This window comes from Psilocybe cubensis, chromosome 13 (assembly GCF_017499595.1).
Source record: "Psilocybe cubensis strain MGC-MH-2018 chromosome 13, whole genome shotgun sequence".
NCBI classification, from domain to species: domain Eukaryota; kingdom Fungi; phylum Basidiomycota; class Agaricomycetes; order Agaricales; family Agrocybaceae; genus Psilocybe; species Psilocybe cubensis.
Window position 1 is genome coordinate 2,011,494 of NC_063011.1, and position 16,040 is coordinate 2,027,533.

Below are 16,040 nucleotides of genomic sequence, written 5' to 3' on the forward strand. Positions count from 1 at the left end.
CCGCGATCACGCTCGCCTTCAGGGGCTTACCGCAGTGACCCCACCACCGCCGCCATGAGCGTGGCAGAATAGCTGGCACTTGAGTGGATGGTCATCATACGGATATTGCCTACGCACTCCGGATATCACGCCAGTATCACGCCTAAAATATCGTCAACCAACCGTTCTCATCAATGACCAGACAGACCCACAAGCAACTGCACCACGGTGAATATGTTCTAATAATAACCCTGTTGATCGAGTGATCCCTCAAAAGCTGAAGGACTTGTAAGAGTACATTAAGTGGATCGTTGGCGCTTACATGAATCAATCAGAAGCCCACCGGTAGAAAATCAGTCTTAATTATATCTGGATTTTCATTTAGAAGCAAATCATTCGATGTGGGTCAACTTATGATGTATTAAGGCATTTTCCCTAATCTCTTTTAGCCTACTAGATCCAGTATCCCCCGAATCTGAAAGCACTCTATTCTTGAAGTTCTGAATATAGTGTTTCTTCCAGTTGAGCCCACGCCTTGAACACATTTTGATCAAGGGTAGGGATAACTTGAATTCCGAGGACAGCAGCCACATTTGTTGTTGGATCAATGAAAAACATTGTATGCGCCCAGCCCCACCCTTCACAGGAAATTAATTAAACGTCAGTTATCCCAAACCAGGGGATCCAACCTAGTTACTTACAAGATGCCGACCCTTTCTTTCGTCGCCCAGGCCAATCCTCTGTATGAACCGACAAAGCAGTACTCCATTGCGCTCCTTTCGACGTTACAGTCGAATCAAGGCCTTGCAAAAATCCTAGAGCCTGTGCTCCTGCCTCAGTAAGCGCCGGGTCAAAGATCGTGTCCAAAGTTGCCTTCCCGATGATGGGATTTGAAGCTTTTCCGGCTGATAGTTCAGAGTCAGTGACATATGAATCTCAAAACGTTTTATACCACTTGCCTCGGATCTGCAGCAAATGACGAAGAAGACCTAGATAGTCTTTTACAGAAGCGTATAAGCCTACTCCTCCCAAATGCACGGCCACTATCATAATTTGAGAAGTAAAATCGTGAGCGCTGTCCGGCGCGGTTGAGTCACAACTTCTTTTTACCTTTGGACGGATCTTGTTCAATGAGCTTGGTTTGCCCTGACCAGGGCTCTAACGTATCGCCGCGTCTATAGGACAGGTCCACAAGTTTTGATTTGATATCTGGAGTAAGGTAAAACGAAGCTTTCATTCCCAAAGGCTTGAAGATGTTCTGCTGGCTAATTAAAGGGTCAGTTGCCACGGCGCATAGTGGGGTAACGTTAGGGCTTACAAGTATTCTTCCAAGGTTTGTCCAGTAACCTTCTCTACCACAAAACCAACAATATCAGAGCTGTATCCGTACGCGACTAGAAGTCAAGTTTATGCCGTGGTTAATTAACAGCTTACACTGAAATATCAATTTCACTTACAACTTGTTCCGGGCTCAAAGAGAATAGGAATGCCAGGTAGACCTCCCTGTATTCCCATTTATTAATTTACATCGTTGATTTGACGAGTTCCTTACGCACCTTCAATTCAGATAGGAAATGCCCAATCGGATCAGTCTTGTCGTGTGACGCAGCATACGCGCCACCTTGCTCATCAAGCTTGAAACCCTTCATAGAGTAGAACAAGCCACTCGAAAAATTCAAAATGTGTTTAATTAGCATCACATTTTTTGCAGGCTTGTAGGTCCAGACGTCAGCAAATTGATCATCGATGATCAGTAAATTTGCAAAATCAGGGAGGTAATCGGAGACTGGGGTGTCATACGACACTTTCCCCTGATCTATAAGCTGAAGTAGAGCAAGCTATCCAATACCTTCACCATCAGCATGATTAGCTTTCAAGGGCGGAGATTGGACATACATGAGTAATCATCTTGGTCTGGCTGCAGATCCAGAATATACTCTCATCATCGATCTTTCCGCTCTCCGGTTTGTCGAGGACATTGTAACCAGTTGCTTTAGAATATATCTCCTCATCAATGGTGGTAGCAGCGAACAGGAAACCCGGGAGATTCTTCTCCGCAGCAATCTTGTCCTATGTGAGTATTGAATGTAAGTACTAATGTGTCCTGATCGTCCTTTACAGAAGGCTACACACTCACCACAACGCGGTCAAGTGCTTCCTTACCGGAACTTTTCAAAACAGGCATCTGAGAATATGTAATGGGGGAGGTAATTGAGGGCCAGAATGTACTGCACAGGTATTTATATGTAGGAATAAGCGATCATCATGCTTAGCTCCATCCAAAGCGCACCTCAAAAACAGCCGTATCTGGTCGTCCCCACTTCCAATAGCAGCCGTAACACCCGAATCCCCCGACAACGTTACTAGAAGTGGCCAAATTTGCAATTATTTACCATAAGCGGTTTGCTAGGTAATGCATTGAGTAGTGATTACCAAAGGCCAAAATCCAAAGCTTAGCTATCAGGGCGTCAAAATACTGACAGAGTACCCCAAAGAGGCACATTCGGGATCAATAAACTACATGTTTCGATTCTACTATATAGTAGTCTTGACACACGAGTCAGTTTGGATATCAAACTTTCCAACTAGATGACAAGAGTTACGTGCATTTCTGACTTTTGCTTACGCCTTATATCCCCTGTAGTTACACATCTAACAAACACTTTAATTGGACAATACCTCGAAGCCGCCTCTGTTCCTTATGGCCAATCCACCGTTCCACTACAAACAGGCTGAAACTTACGCTTCAGAGGACAATCCTGCATATAATGCCTCCTCAAGCTCTGCTACCACTTCAAAAATCTCCCGATCTCCAGCTGGCATAATTTGTGCTCCAAAAACGGTGGCAATTCCAGACGCCGGGTCTATCAAGAAAAGGGTATGCGCCCATCCTATCCCTGGAGAGGATATGAGAGCAGTGAGTTGCATATACTACGCAAAGAAAATCAATCACGCTTACAAAATCCTGAGCCCTTCTTCCGCCTACCCGGTAAATCCGAACCGGACAGAGCAAATCCTCCTACGCTCCATTGTGTATGAGTTGCAGGGGTGAAAGGATCCATGGTTAAAAATCGATCTAGGGATTTAGAGCCTTGTTCATTAAGAACCGGTTCAAAGAGCTGCTCTACAGTTTTAGATGTAAGAATTGGATTGGTCGCGGCCCCGGCTATAAATATACATAGTTAGATACAACATCCAAAAAGATCAAAACGCTGGTAGTGTACCCTTTATAGCCAGGATATGGCGCAATAGGGTAAGTACGTCTCTTAACGAGCCGTATAATCCAGCACCTCCAAGATGGCATGCCACTAAATGGGTTTGTTAGCGAATTAGTTGTATTCGACAGCAAGAGAAGAGAAGATCAATACATTTTGAAGGGTCTTGCTCCATGATTCTTGACTGACCAGCCCAAGCCTCTAAAATATCATTACGACGGAAGGTCATGTCAACGAGCCTATCTTTGATGTCTGGCGTAAGGTAAAAGGACGCTTTCATGTTCAAGGGTTTAAAAATATTCTCCTGTCTGATCCGGTTTACAGAAGCTAATCAGACTTAGACAGGTCAAATAAACTTACAAGTATTCTTCTAGAGTTTGTCCAGTGATCTTTTCAACGAGAAATCCTGCAATATCAGAGCTCCATCCATGCACGTCTGTGAGCATATGGTCCATTGGTAAATGTTATATAACATTAGACGAGTAAGATGACTAACAGTTTTCTCCAGGCTCGAAAAGAAGGGGGATCCCAGGTAAATCACCCTAAGGGTCCCACAAAGCATCGATGAAACTTGAATTGGTCTATATCCTGTACCATACTCACCTTGATGAAAGAAAGAAACTGTGATATCGGGTCATCTTTGGTATAAGGAGCAATATATGCTTCGGGCTGCTGAGCAAGTGAAAATCCCTTCAAAGGATAGAACATCCCACTGGTGAAGTTAAGGACATGTTTGAGCCGCATAATTGTCTTCGCAGGTTTGAAGGTGAATACATCAGCAAGTTGATCATCAAGAACAACTAGATCGGCGAATTCTGGAATGTAGTCCGAAATGGGAGTTTCAAGTGTAACTAGGCCCCTTTCAACCAGTTGAAGAGCTGCAAGCTGCGAACCCGAGCGTTAGTGACATCCGGCGGTATAAATGGCAGAATAACCAACGTGAGTAATTATCTTCCCTTGACCACATAACGCAAAAGTGCTATCTTCATTGATCAAGCCACTCGCAGGGTCATTGACGATGTTGTATCCGCTGGGCTTCAGATAAATCTCCTCAGTGGCAGAAGTTGCACCGAACAGAAATCCGGGGATCCTCTTGTTCCTGGAAATCTCAGCCTGGAAACAAGACAGTGTTAAGGAATTTGGGTACAGAATGAGGGGTAGAATGTAATACCACCAAGTTGTCCATAGCCCCTTTTCCAGTCTTTGTTAGAACGACCATCTTGAATACATGTACGAGCGCAAAAGTTCTTGGAGGGCAGGAGCGATAAGCGGAATTTTTTTAAAAAGCTCTAGTAAGCAGAGGTCATCTGCGCTATTATTGTATCGAGCGTGCCCAACCGGTATGTTCTCAGTAGGGCAGCCCATCCGATTTCCGAGTCCCCTCCGTGAGATACATCATTCAGAAGTCGGTGTCGGTATTGTTTTGCGGTAGTAGACCCTCAGAACTAATTCCTCACAGTCAAGGACAGAGTCGAGGGTGTTAAGAATCTCAGAAAATGAAAGAAGATAACTTCAAGAGTCTTTCGAACTGAATTCCAAGATCTAAAGGCGAGTTGGAAGAAAGAGAGTACGACAGCATGTCTGACTCCCGAGTCCCCCGAAAGTAATGTTTGTGGCACGTGACATGCTACATCAGCGTGATTATCCTCCGGAGATTCCCACGAACGAACAGTGGCGTATACGGCAGCGGATGGATGAATTCGTGCAACGACTCCGAATCGAACCTGAATGGAACCTTCCCTTGGTCCTCATCCCATCTTAATCCATTGATGACCGACGTCTAAAACCCTCACTTATATATACCGAACGGGACATGTTCAATCATGGTACCGTATTCTACTAGTGCTAATCTCAATCATGATGCCTACTGTATGCTTGTCTCTGGCATGAGACAGTTGAAACAATCGGGTTCCCGATATTATGGACTCACCAATGAATACAAGTACGTATGCTCTGAGGGGACCATGATAACGTTAGCGCGATAGGCAAATTCCCCGCCTAATGTGCCCCTGATCTAGTTATAATGCTTTTCTATCGGCGGCTCTTTGAGGTCAATTCACTATCATCTGTCGACTAGGGTTTTGTGCTATCCAATTCGGAGTACTGTCTCTCTTCTTTTGCACACTCAACACTACACACAACTACCTAGATTTGGGTCTTTCATTTAACATCAGCGAGAATGGAACAAGTTTCTGTGTTCTGGTTCGTCTGGGTAGCAAAAGCGGTTTCCTGTGGGTTGAATTTGCCTGGTCTTCCATAAATTACGCGTTTGACTGAAGAGGACTCAGATGGGGCAGTTGTTTTTCAAGTTCTTGAATTATTCGACAACTTTATCGATGAAGTGGAATATATATGGAGGTACGAAACTAGATCTCCAATTTCATTTCACTTCGTCGCGTTAACTTCTATACTTTAAAGAGGACGTTTTCGCTTGATATCTTGTCTGTATTTTTTTTCACGCTACGTTCCGCTGATTGCGCAAATGTAAGGCTCTTCTGTACCATTGCGATAGCGATTACCTCTGAAGGACTGCACTGGTTCAGCGTCAATATCGTCATTTCCCAAAAAGCATACGCCACACCGACTCATCGAATGTGTATGGCGAGCAATACACTCAAAGGTGCTTCATCACAGCTCACGGCCACTTGCGTCGAGGCCATCCAAATGATTCGTGGTAAGCTCGTCTCATCACCCAACTGGGGAAGCGTCTTCTCAATGCTCCAAAGTCCATGCGCTATATAATCGCAGCCATCGTTCAGGAAAAGTTCTCCTATGCGTCTTCGTGATTGGGACGGCACTTGAAGTAGCAGGCACTGTAGCAACCATTGCGAGCCTAAAGCCTGGTGTATCGGGGAACCTTTGCCTTCCGAGCCGCTGTTCTGTCTGGTCAATCTCCCTTTTTACGTGAGTGTTATTGATCTCCGATAAGGTTTTCTCTGTTTTTCCAATTCGTTTCTCATTGCCATTTCAACCAAAGCGCTGGATTTGCACTGATACAGGGCTGTCTTTTATTTATGACTTTTTCAAGAGTCGTGTTCACCCGTCACTGCTCGTGGATAGTAAAGACACCCGTCATCTCTGTCGTTCTCCGCGATGGCGTTGGCTTTTTTGTTATCATTTCCGGTCTGTCTTTCTAGTCCACAGCATCATTTTCACCCTAAACTCAAGAGGATTGTACAGCGGTAATAGCGAGCATTACCGGGTTTGAACTTGTTCGTGGGTTGAATCAACATCAATTTGTGTGGAATCTAGCATTTTCGTAAGTGGATTTTTTTCCTAATCCTCCACAGGCGCACAAACATATTTAACCCCGGCGTCTATCAGGTGGTATATATGTATCCTTTCGGTTGCAGTGCGTTTGTTTCGTTTTTTGTGTTGGAAAATTGGCTGACAGTGTAAATCATTTTGTAGGGGTGTCGGATGATCTTGAGTATACGAAAGCTGGGGACCCCATCCCACTCACGCAATCGACATGTTGCGCAAGACTCTTCATTAGTCCAGTTCTCCACCATTATAGATTTAAGCGAGTTTACTATCTCTGAGATGCCAGCATAGATATTTAACGTAAAACCCATTTAAATGCGGTATTCATCCTTGTTCAAGTACAGATGGATATCATGCAATTCGATCGATAACCTGTCTACAGCTATGTACTGTTATAATACAACCAAATGTCCAACCTCGTTATGAAGCTGAACCCACAAAAGCGACTGCGAGACAATTCAAATCAATTAATGCAAACCAAACTTTCCCAAGTTAGCAAGAGATCCATTTCCTATCGTGGCTCGGTACCGTGAAAGATCCATTAGCGAATGCTCAAAATGCCCTCCTTGGTCGAATTCGGTCGACCCCCGCCAAGCTCGTCTCCAACCCCCAAAGTTTTCTTCTTCTTCGTAGTCTCGCTCGCGATTTCCCAAATCCGCCAGAACTTGAGGTTTTCGTCACCAGCTCCGGTGCACACGACGTCGCCGGCTGGACCCACGCAGCTGAACAGAACTCTGGAATCGTGCGCATCGCGAATCTCGGCGACGCGTTCCATGCTAGGGTATGCGTGCACCATGATTGAATTGGTGGGATATCCGTGAGTGGTGAGAATCTCCTTTTTGTGAGGAGCCCATTGAATAGAGGTGATCTGAGACGGAGTACGTAAAGTGTGCAGACGGGCGCCGGTGGTGCTGTTCCAGACGTTGATAGTCGCGTCGTTGGTGCCTCCTCCAGAGGCGAGCAGCGAAGGCTGCCATGGACACCATGCAATAGCCTATTTATACCAAAGTTCCACCAGTCTGTGACAAAACTATGAAATTTCAAAGGGAACAAACCTTAACGGCGGCAGTATGGTTCCTCTTCGTCCATTTGGCACTTCCTCGCGCACCTTCAGCAACGTCACCGACTCTACCGTCCCAAATGTTGACAACGTTGTCGTTTCCACCGCTAGCAAGAAGTTCGCCGTCCGATCGCCATTTGAGGCCACAAACCTCTCCGGTATGGCCCAGGAGTTCCATGACTTTATGCCTCGGTACGCGCACGTCGTGATGCCAGATGCTACCATCTCCGCACCCTGAGCTCAAAATGTGTTGACTCCATGAAAGGGCCGCGACTTGTGCCTGGTGCCCACTCATCGTACGAAGCTTTTGACCTGTCTCCACGTCCCACAACTCAACGTCTCCATTCCCAACACCGACACCCAGGAAAGCACCATCGCCCGAGAAATCGACACAGGAGACGTAGGAGCCCTCAGAACACTCTCCTAGCTGGACGACTGCTCCGGTATCCGCCTTCCAAATGTAAGTAGAAGCCTCAAGAGCCACCGCCACTGCATTTTGGCAGGACCAGCTGAGAAGGTTGAGGTAGAAGTCATCGACCATTCCAGGCGCGTCGAGCACTCGTTCAGGTTGTGTGGGTATCTTGCGCGTCTTGTTCGAAACAGCACCTGTAGACGTCGCGATTGCACCTGGACGCTGTGCATAGAGTGGCTTAGCAAACTCCCTTTGTTGAGCAAGCGTTGTGTCGGAAGACGATGCGGATGGGGGTTGTTCGTGGTATCCCAAAATTCGACGGTTGAGTGGCATGCCAGTGGCAGCAGCCAGGCGGGCGGTGTGCCCTGGGGAGCTGTTCTGGGGGTTGAGGCTCATCTGCTCCATGGTTGCAGAGACAGCTGCAATGTCGGTTGCTTCGCGGTTTGTAATAAAGCGGTCACGCTTATCAGCTCCCGCGCGATTCTAAAAAGACCATTCAATCGCCATTAGAAAAAGTATGAATGGAATATGAGGACCCAAGACATACCACGGCAGGTGTTGATTTTGACCGTTTTACTTCAGGCTTTGGTGGTGGCACATAATCCCTAGTCACTACATCGAGCCGGCTCTCGACGCCACCCTTTCTAATGACACCTCCATTGGCCTGACGTTGGAAAGAATCCGAGTTGGGTATGCCACCCGATGTGATTCTCTTCACTGGGGAAGAGGGTCTCGATTTGGGTAGTGGCGCAATGAATGGATTCGTTGTATCAAAAGGACCTGTGGAGGATTTTGACTTTGTAGGTGCACCAGGTCGGGTGGTACGTTTAGTAGTGGAAGGTGCGAGTGAGATATTGTTAAGACCAGAGAGAATAGAGGGCGTCAAAGGCGTCTTCGCCTCTGAACGAGAGCGATGTCGTGAGGGTGTCTTTGGATTGTTCATTGTAATGTAGAAGTTAAGGTCAAATGTCAAGTCAATGTTGGAGTTTTGAGAACGAGTCAAAACTTGAACGCGTTTTCAACCTGTCACGTGATGGGCAATCCAAGATTCCAACTTGCAATCACGGGGCCGCGTTCTATGTCTTTGACTGGTTTTTTTCTACTCAAACGCGTACATCACACGTTGACTCAGGATGTAAAATTCTTGCATCATTCCATGTCACCTACAACAGTCATATCGTCTACACCAACGTCAACTTTGATATACAGATCCCTGCGGCGTTGCCAGACATATCGACGAATCTTCAACACTGTCAAAGTCTCCAGCAGTGGACATCATTTCCACTTGACTATCCTCCAGACCCCGACGCGCCAGACGACTCCTATAAAGCTTTCTCATATTCAGAGATAGACGACAACCCTGTTAATCTTTTTAGGAGAACCAAAAATCAGGGGGCTTGGATCGACGACTCACCGCTATGGACAACATGGCAAGATACCATCTGTCTTTTATGTTACTGCAGAAACCTCGGATGAAAACTGTGAGTAACTTACGCAAATCCAGCCTGCCTCGCTCCCATTCCAACATCGTGAAATGACTCGTAGATCAGCACGAGTCCAAGAATCCCTATATACTAATATAAGTGTGATGCATGCCAGCAAGCAAGATTTCGACCTACCAAGTATCAACAAGAAGGTGGCTACCCCATCACGCAACATCAGGGAGGTTAAAGGAGTCCTGTTGGTCCATCCAACTCTCCCCTGAAAGATAAATTTTGCCAGTGTCCCGAAAAAAATGGTAAGTTGACAGAAACCCGCACCGATGCTAATCATAAATGAGTTTTATCATGAAAATGCATACAGCGGCGACGAGAATATTACCCGTATATGACGAGAGCTCTCTTTTTTGACTCTGGCATGATACAACTTGTTGCATTTATGAATCTGTCAAGATTGATACATGCTGCATAAATTTCTAGAGCTGTTGACCCAAGAAATACTAGCGTAAGAACACGTCTTGCTTTATAACTCCCGTTGTATAGAGCATAAACTGCACAAAGTCAAAAATCAATTTTATTTATTTTCCTGCAAGCTAGTCGACTGACCTCTGATAAGCATGATCACCTCCACTGTTGAGAGAGCAATCTGCAAAATTATAACTTTGTAGATGAATATAGTCGGACAAATAGATGAAATTGTCCGCCTCAGCATTATTGATGTATACTCCAGCGAAAGAATTTGGTTGCCGCTGCGCTCATTGTGTACATCAGTCAGATGGAGACAAGGGGATAACGCTAAGCGCTCACACTTGTCCAGCCAATAGCAAGTAGCGGGAGCAATAATACAGCACTTTTAGTAAGCTCGTTTTCCCTCTAAAAGATCCAAAAGGCATGAGAAAACTAAACCACATGTCCAGTAGACAAAAACTACTTACCCCCACATATAGTCCACCTCATCCGAGAGACATGTCATCAGCTCCCATATCTGCGCAGCTAGCGCTCCAACTAGGTGCAACAATATCATTTTCGAATCCTTCGAGCTCAGAGACTAGCAGAAGGTTTTTTCTTACATGAGACGAAACTGAATCCTTGTGTAGCCAGGCTATCTCGGTGATAGTTGAGATCAACTGTACTTGAGAGTGCGATGGAACTCATCGGAACAAAAAAATGACGCCGAAAGAGGGAGGCAGGCTATGCTCAGGCCTCGACAGGTGCCAAACTGGGAGACTGTTCTCTAGAAAGCCGAAATTAAGCGAAATAACACTGGAAGAAAATCAGGGACGATGAGAACATGGGCGGATGGTGGTCAAGCTTTGATGATACTCAACAGGCATTCAATGGCTTCAACAGACGTTGGTCAGGGTAAAAGAGGAGAGGAAAATGCAATGAAAAACTGGCACGATGCGGTCATGTAACATCGTCTTTTGGGTTATTCCGAGTCCGAATACTGGGACTTCGGCCCCCGTTCGGCAAGAGGGATTGAATAGGTCATTGACGGCATTTAGAATCAATTTAGCGCCGCAAAAGAGGGAGAATGGTTTGGCTTCGCACGCGGCCCGCCGAAGTTGTCATACATTGAGCAACAGGGTTTACAGTAAAGTGTACAACAGAATATCATTCACATTAATTAGCATCTCCAGGCCCCAAAAAGTTAAAATGAATCGTCTGGAAGCGTCGTCAAGCATATCGACGCGTCATCAACACGATTGAAATCAATGTTAGTTGATGTTGCCTCTTCCTGCGAGAACTGTCCCGCCAGGCGTGTCGAACGGAGTTTTCGCATGTTCAAAATCAAACGAGATCCCTTTGGATAACAACCTCATCAGCACAACCACTATTGGAACTATGAAATAAAAATAAACCCACCGCTACCGACAACAAGGTAAGATACCACCTAGTAAAGAGGTAATACCAAATTATGACGGGACAGATATAAAGAATATGGGACGTACGCAAATGCTGCTTGTCTTGCCGCCACATCCCCGTGGTTGAATTCATCGTATAGAAGCATGATTCCAAGAAGAGCTATGACGGTGCAGTTTAGCATATGGTTGGAGGCATGCTTTTCAACGCACCAAATATCAAAAGAAAAGTTGCGACACCATCGCGAAGCATTAGTGAGGTCAATGGCGTCCTGTTAGCCCACCCCTTCCCCCTTCGAGCAACAAACTTCGCTAAAGTTGAAGTGAAGATCACCACTTGACAGAGACCGGCCCCAATACTGTCGAGATATAAGATCCTCCTATAAAAATTGTAATGTAAAAAGGCAACGTACCCGTATAGCACAACCGCTTCTGTGCCGGCTGTTGGAATAGCACAACCAGTCGTCTTCCAAAATGCCAAAATATTTATTATGACTGTGGTGCACTCCATAATCGTCGATATTATGAATACCGATACAAGTAGACGCTTCATCTTGAAGCTGCAATTATATAACGCGTACACTAGATAATGTCAAACGTTCATAGCAACTTGAATTGTTCAAATCAATTAAGCCGACCAACCTCTGATAAGCAGGATCACTTCAATTGTAGAAAGTCCTGTCTGCGATAATACAGACTGATAGATGAAGATTCCGGGGCACACTGAAAATTTAGTTGGCCGTAATAGCTCTGTATTAAAGTGGAACAGAAGAAGTTGGCTGACACTGCATACGAGATCAAGTCAAACCAAACAAGAATAAAACTTGCATAAACCACTCACATTTGGCCGATCAACAGCAAGTATCGCGAACAATAATAAAGCCCCTTTATCAAACTCTTCCCTCCACTATGAGCTTGTAATGAGTACTAACGGATGAGCGTCAAGGACAGACGTACATACTGACCCCCATATGTATTCCACTTCTTCCGGGAAGTACGTTATCATTTCACATATTTGCACTACCAACGCTCCAACTGGATTCCCCCATAATAAAATGACAAATCCATGAGCATAAAGACTTTGTCGAAACCGTCCAGCAAGGAGAGTATAAGGAGTTGCTTACCAGAAGCAAGACTAAACGCGTGTGTGACGAACCTGTTCCGTTCTTGGGTGATGCCAACCACAGCGACTGGCTGTGTGGCGTCCATAGGTCGAGTCCAGAACGAAAAGACAGCGGTTATGAAAGGAGGGGCAACAACAGTATGAGGGTGCAAGAAAGAAGGGCTTAGAAACGGGTGTTGTTAGTCGATGAAACTGATGATAAAGTTTTCGGATTCAGGGCAGATTAGCATCTGAGGAGATGTCGTCCAAGCTAAAGGATCAGGGGAACAATGAAAACGGGGTAATCTGGAAATGACACAAATACACTGATGCGTAAATGTGTTGATGTAACATCTTTAAAGCGATATAAATATATTTGACATTTAAACTGACCCGCTGCAACCTAACATGTTTTATTCAATGGTATTTAAGTGACCGAGTACTGTGTGATTCGCAGGGAATACTTATCATAATGTCTGAACTTTAATTATCGCAGTCCATTGCGTATGTTCATGATCTGCATAAACATTAACGCTGAAAAACTGAGTCAATCAACGTCGTTAGACACACAAAAGCGTATACATATCAAATTAATTGATGTCTTGAGGAATCCGTCCCGCCAGGCGTAACAGTTTGCATGTTGAAAACAGTATGAAAGTCCTTTAAGGGAATTGATAAGAAAAACAGGAAGACTAAGATTGAAGAGTGACCCACTCGCTGTCGTTTTAACGTCAACGTAACTCCTGAACCAAAAAAAGTCTCAAAAGCGCTGTAGCGATATCATTTGTGTATTTGCTTTACACACTGAGAATCATCAGGAGATCGCTGTTCTATAGCGCAACGTCGCAACAGGAGGTTGGGTCCCACTCCGCCCATGGAAGATGAACTTGGCTCACAACAAGACGAAACGTTTTATCCACACAACACATTCATCCCATTCATCGGATCAACGCTAAGCTTTCTTGGTCGACGTTTATGCTTCTGAATCCAACGTAAAAGCTTCATTTGAGCAGAATTGTGGATTGACCTGAATCAAATGGCATACTCCCAGCCTGGTCAATATATACGCTTACATTCGTCCAACCAACCGAGTATACCATGACCAGCAGCTTGTCTCCCCTATGCGAGTTTATCCGGGGCTCTAATCAATCAATCTAGTGTGGCATATAAAGGGTGCATCACCGTTCAAAAACAGGAACTTTTCTTCCCCCTGAGTTCGACGCAACTAGGTTTCCTCTGAGGGTCTATAGCAACACTGTAACGGGTCCCTATTTTTCGGATGTAAGGCAGCAAGAAGAAAGTCTGAGTCATCCAAGGGTGGATGGAACCAAGGAAAAGCGAGAGAGTCGTTGTACCAGCTTTGAATCAACTGAGCTCACAACGGAAGAGTGTGGGCAAGGCACGCAAACTCTATTTTACGTACTTGAGTCGGAGGTATTATTAGTCGGCAGTTTCCGTCGAGACGGCCGCTTTCTGATGACCCCCTCTTTCGGATTTCAGGGTCTCCAATGTTCCAAAAAGGTTGACGAGAGTAAATCGTTTGTGGGAAGGGCTTCAGCTGCCTTAGCATGACCCATTAATCGAGTAAGTGTTGAAAGTATTGAGATTATAATCATAATGCAGCACAAATACAATTTTCTGGCGCACCAGGACACACCGATGGTCTGGAACACCCTATATGTAAATTCTACAACTACACATCGGCTTCTTCACGTCGACTCACTTCATTTATTTGCAAATCGGGTTCGCTGATAACGGTTAAGACGATCGTTTCACTGTCTTCGAGATTGTTGGCCGGACAATGCTCATTGTCAGAGCGGGCAAGCTTCCGAATTTCAAGAATAAGTCTCGACGCCTGCGTTGAGTGCCAGTTTAATGGAGATGTTAGAAGAATTAACGTCTATGCTTACTCCAATAGAGGTGATCGAATTGTACCATCTGCAAGAACGTGTGGCATAAGTAGAGCTTGGGTCAAAGGTACAAGATCATATACATACGATGCTGTGGAGTTCCCATTTCCCATGTTAACCTCGCGAAAAAAGTTGTTGACCATCATGTGAGCAACGGAAGCTAAAATACAGGATTAGGAGGCAAAGCGACTATGCAGATCGTGAAAAATATAAACAATACCAAAAACCAAAACAAAGATTGCCAACCCTTGATTCATAACCATCGTTGATAGAGGTGTTGGTGACTGTCCTGATCGGTACCTCCTAGTTAATCGGACAATCGTGGCTAAGACGAGCACAATCTGTGCAGTTCCAACGCCGGCGCTGGTACCATTTATATCGTCAGCTTTGTTATAGACAGACTTGAAGAAAGGCATAACCTAACCCGAAGAGATATATACTCAAGTGTTCCGTTCTCAGTGACCTGCATTCTTTCAAAGTCCATATTGAACGAATAAAGATGATAGTGCCAGACGTCTCTAATGACGCTGAGATGATAAATATTAGAGATAAGAACCATTTAGCTTTTTGAGTATGATTGTAAAGTGCAAAGACTTGGGTGTCATAGGTTAGTCAAAGTCACTGGCATACCGTTCAGAGCACGTACCTCTTATTATTATCACTAGCTCTAGAATTAGCAACCCCATTTGTGTGTAAATGGATTGAAAAACATATATCCCAGGGCAAAGGCTCAATCGCTGTCTTCGGCGTTGTTGGGTGTAAAAACAAAAAGAGAGAACTTGAGTTGCTCTAGCCGGCCACTATTAATCAAAGGTTTTACTGATAAAATAATGGAACTAGCTTACACTTGTCCTAGGAGCATAAGATAGCGCGAGCAGGCGTATAGGAGCTTAACCGCCCGGATCTTTCCTCTGCCTTCATGTTAATGGAGCAACAGATGAGAAAGGAGTGCTGCGTCAAACCTCCAGAGATATTCTACTTCGTCACCGAAACAGATAATTGCCTCCCAGATCTGAGCAGACAGCGCCGCAACTGCCATTTGGGACGTTAATATTCCGTCCTACAAGAAGTAGCCAGTGCACTCACTGGAAGCAAAGCTAACCGGATCGGCCACATCGACTACATCATTGGTTTGGTCGGCAACGTAGTGCCTCTTCATTAGATTTTCCATCGATATTTTTGCCGAGTACCTCACAAGGACTGTTTGGACACGTAGTGAAGTCTTCGGGTTCGCTTTTAAATGACGAGTCAGGGTCAACAGGGAGTTCCAGAGTCATCACCGTTGATGCAAGTCTGCGGAGGTTACGGCCAGTTTGTCGGACCGCCGAAAAAAACCTTGCTTGATTTCGTCATTTTAAAGTTCTTTCCAAATTGTCGGGGTAATAAGTATCGAGTGAAGCGTAGTGACGTCTGCCCGAATTCCCATCTAGAGTAGTGGAGAGACTTTGAGAGATAGGCCTAGATCTATTCATTATATCCGACCCACTGGCAACACTACCACTCAGAGTCAAACACAAAGGCCAAAGGAATATTCTGATCCCGAATTGCTCAACACCGCCGCTCATCAAATTTATCAGCATATACATATAAAACAAGTCAAATGTACGCCGTAATAATGCAAAAAATCGTCACACATTATAACTTTAAGCAGTTTTCGGTTTCGTACCCTATACTTTTAAACAACTTCTAAAGAAATGTCGGTTGACAGGGGTTGAACGTTGAACGTTGACGTTGATCAGTTGAATTGCTTTGCCAAGTGCCAAGACCAGCTAAAAATAGACCAACCTCCCACGTGAG

General features: G+C 45.0%; 4 protein-coding genes across 4 annotated transcripts; all 4 read right to left on the reverse strand.

Annotated features, from left to right (window-relative positions):
- Positions 1–465: 465 nt before the first annotated feature.
- JR316_0013335 (Acyltransferase calJ) lies at positions 466–2,164 on the reverse strand (the record flags this gene model as incomplete). The annotated part of the gene is made up of 9 exons (XM_047898944.1): positions 466–617; positions 681–884; positions 960–1,022; positions 1,090–1,244; positions 1,298–1,373; positions 1,437–1,482; positions 1,536–1,817; positions 1,876–2,049; positions 2,117–2,164. 9 exons carry the CDS (start codon positions 2,162–2,164, stop codon positions 466–468), a joined length of 1,200 nt encoding a protein of 399 aa, XP_047742492.1.
- A 554-nt stretch (positions 2,165–2,718) lies between these two features.
- Positions 2,719–4,413, reverse strand: JR316_0013336 (carboxylate methylbutanoyltransferase mlcH; the record flags this gene model as incomplete). The annotated part of the gene is made up of 8 exons (XM_047898945.1): positions 2,719–2,876; positions 2,939–3,145; positions 3,384–3,502; positions 3,555–3,630; positions 3,691–3,736; positions 3,798–4,079; positions 4,134–4,307; positions 4,366–4,413. 8 exons carry the CDS (start codon positions 4,411–4,413, stop codon positions 2,719–2,721), a joined length of 1,110 nt encoding a protein of 369 aa, XP_047742493.1.
- Positions 4,414–6,999: 2,586 nt separating this feature from the next.
- On the reverse strand, positions 7,000–8,873 carry JR316_0013337 (WD repeat-containing protein slp1; the record flags this gene model as incomplete). The annotated part of the gene is made up of 3 exons (XM_047898946.1): positions 7,000–7,452; positions 7,514–8,413; positions 8,478–8,873. 3 exons carry the CDS (start codon positions 8,871–8,873, stop codon positions 7,000–7,002), a joined length of 1,749 nt encoding a protein of 582 aa, XP_047742494.1.
- Positions 8,874–13,306: 4,433 nt separating this feature from the next.
- JR316_0013338 (uncharacterized protein) lies at positions 13,307–15,414 on the reverse strand (the record flags this gene model as incomplete). The annotated part of the gene is made up of 14 exons (XM_047898947.1): positions 13,307–13,360; positions 13,407–13,474; positions 13,533–13,635; positions 13,757–13,895; positions 13,991–14,007; positions 14,057–14,188; positions 14,244–14,271; positions 14,331–14,403; positions 14,464–14,662; positions 14,707–14,770; positions 14,890–14,910; positions 15,089–15,154; positions 15,206–15,303; positions 15,346–15,414. The coding sequence occupies 14 exons, from the start codon at positions 15,412–15,414 to the stop codon at positions 13,307–13,309; spliced, it is 1,131 nt and encodes a 376-aa protein (XP_047742495.1).
- Positions 15,415–16,040: the final 626 nt, after the last annotated feature.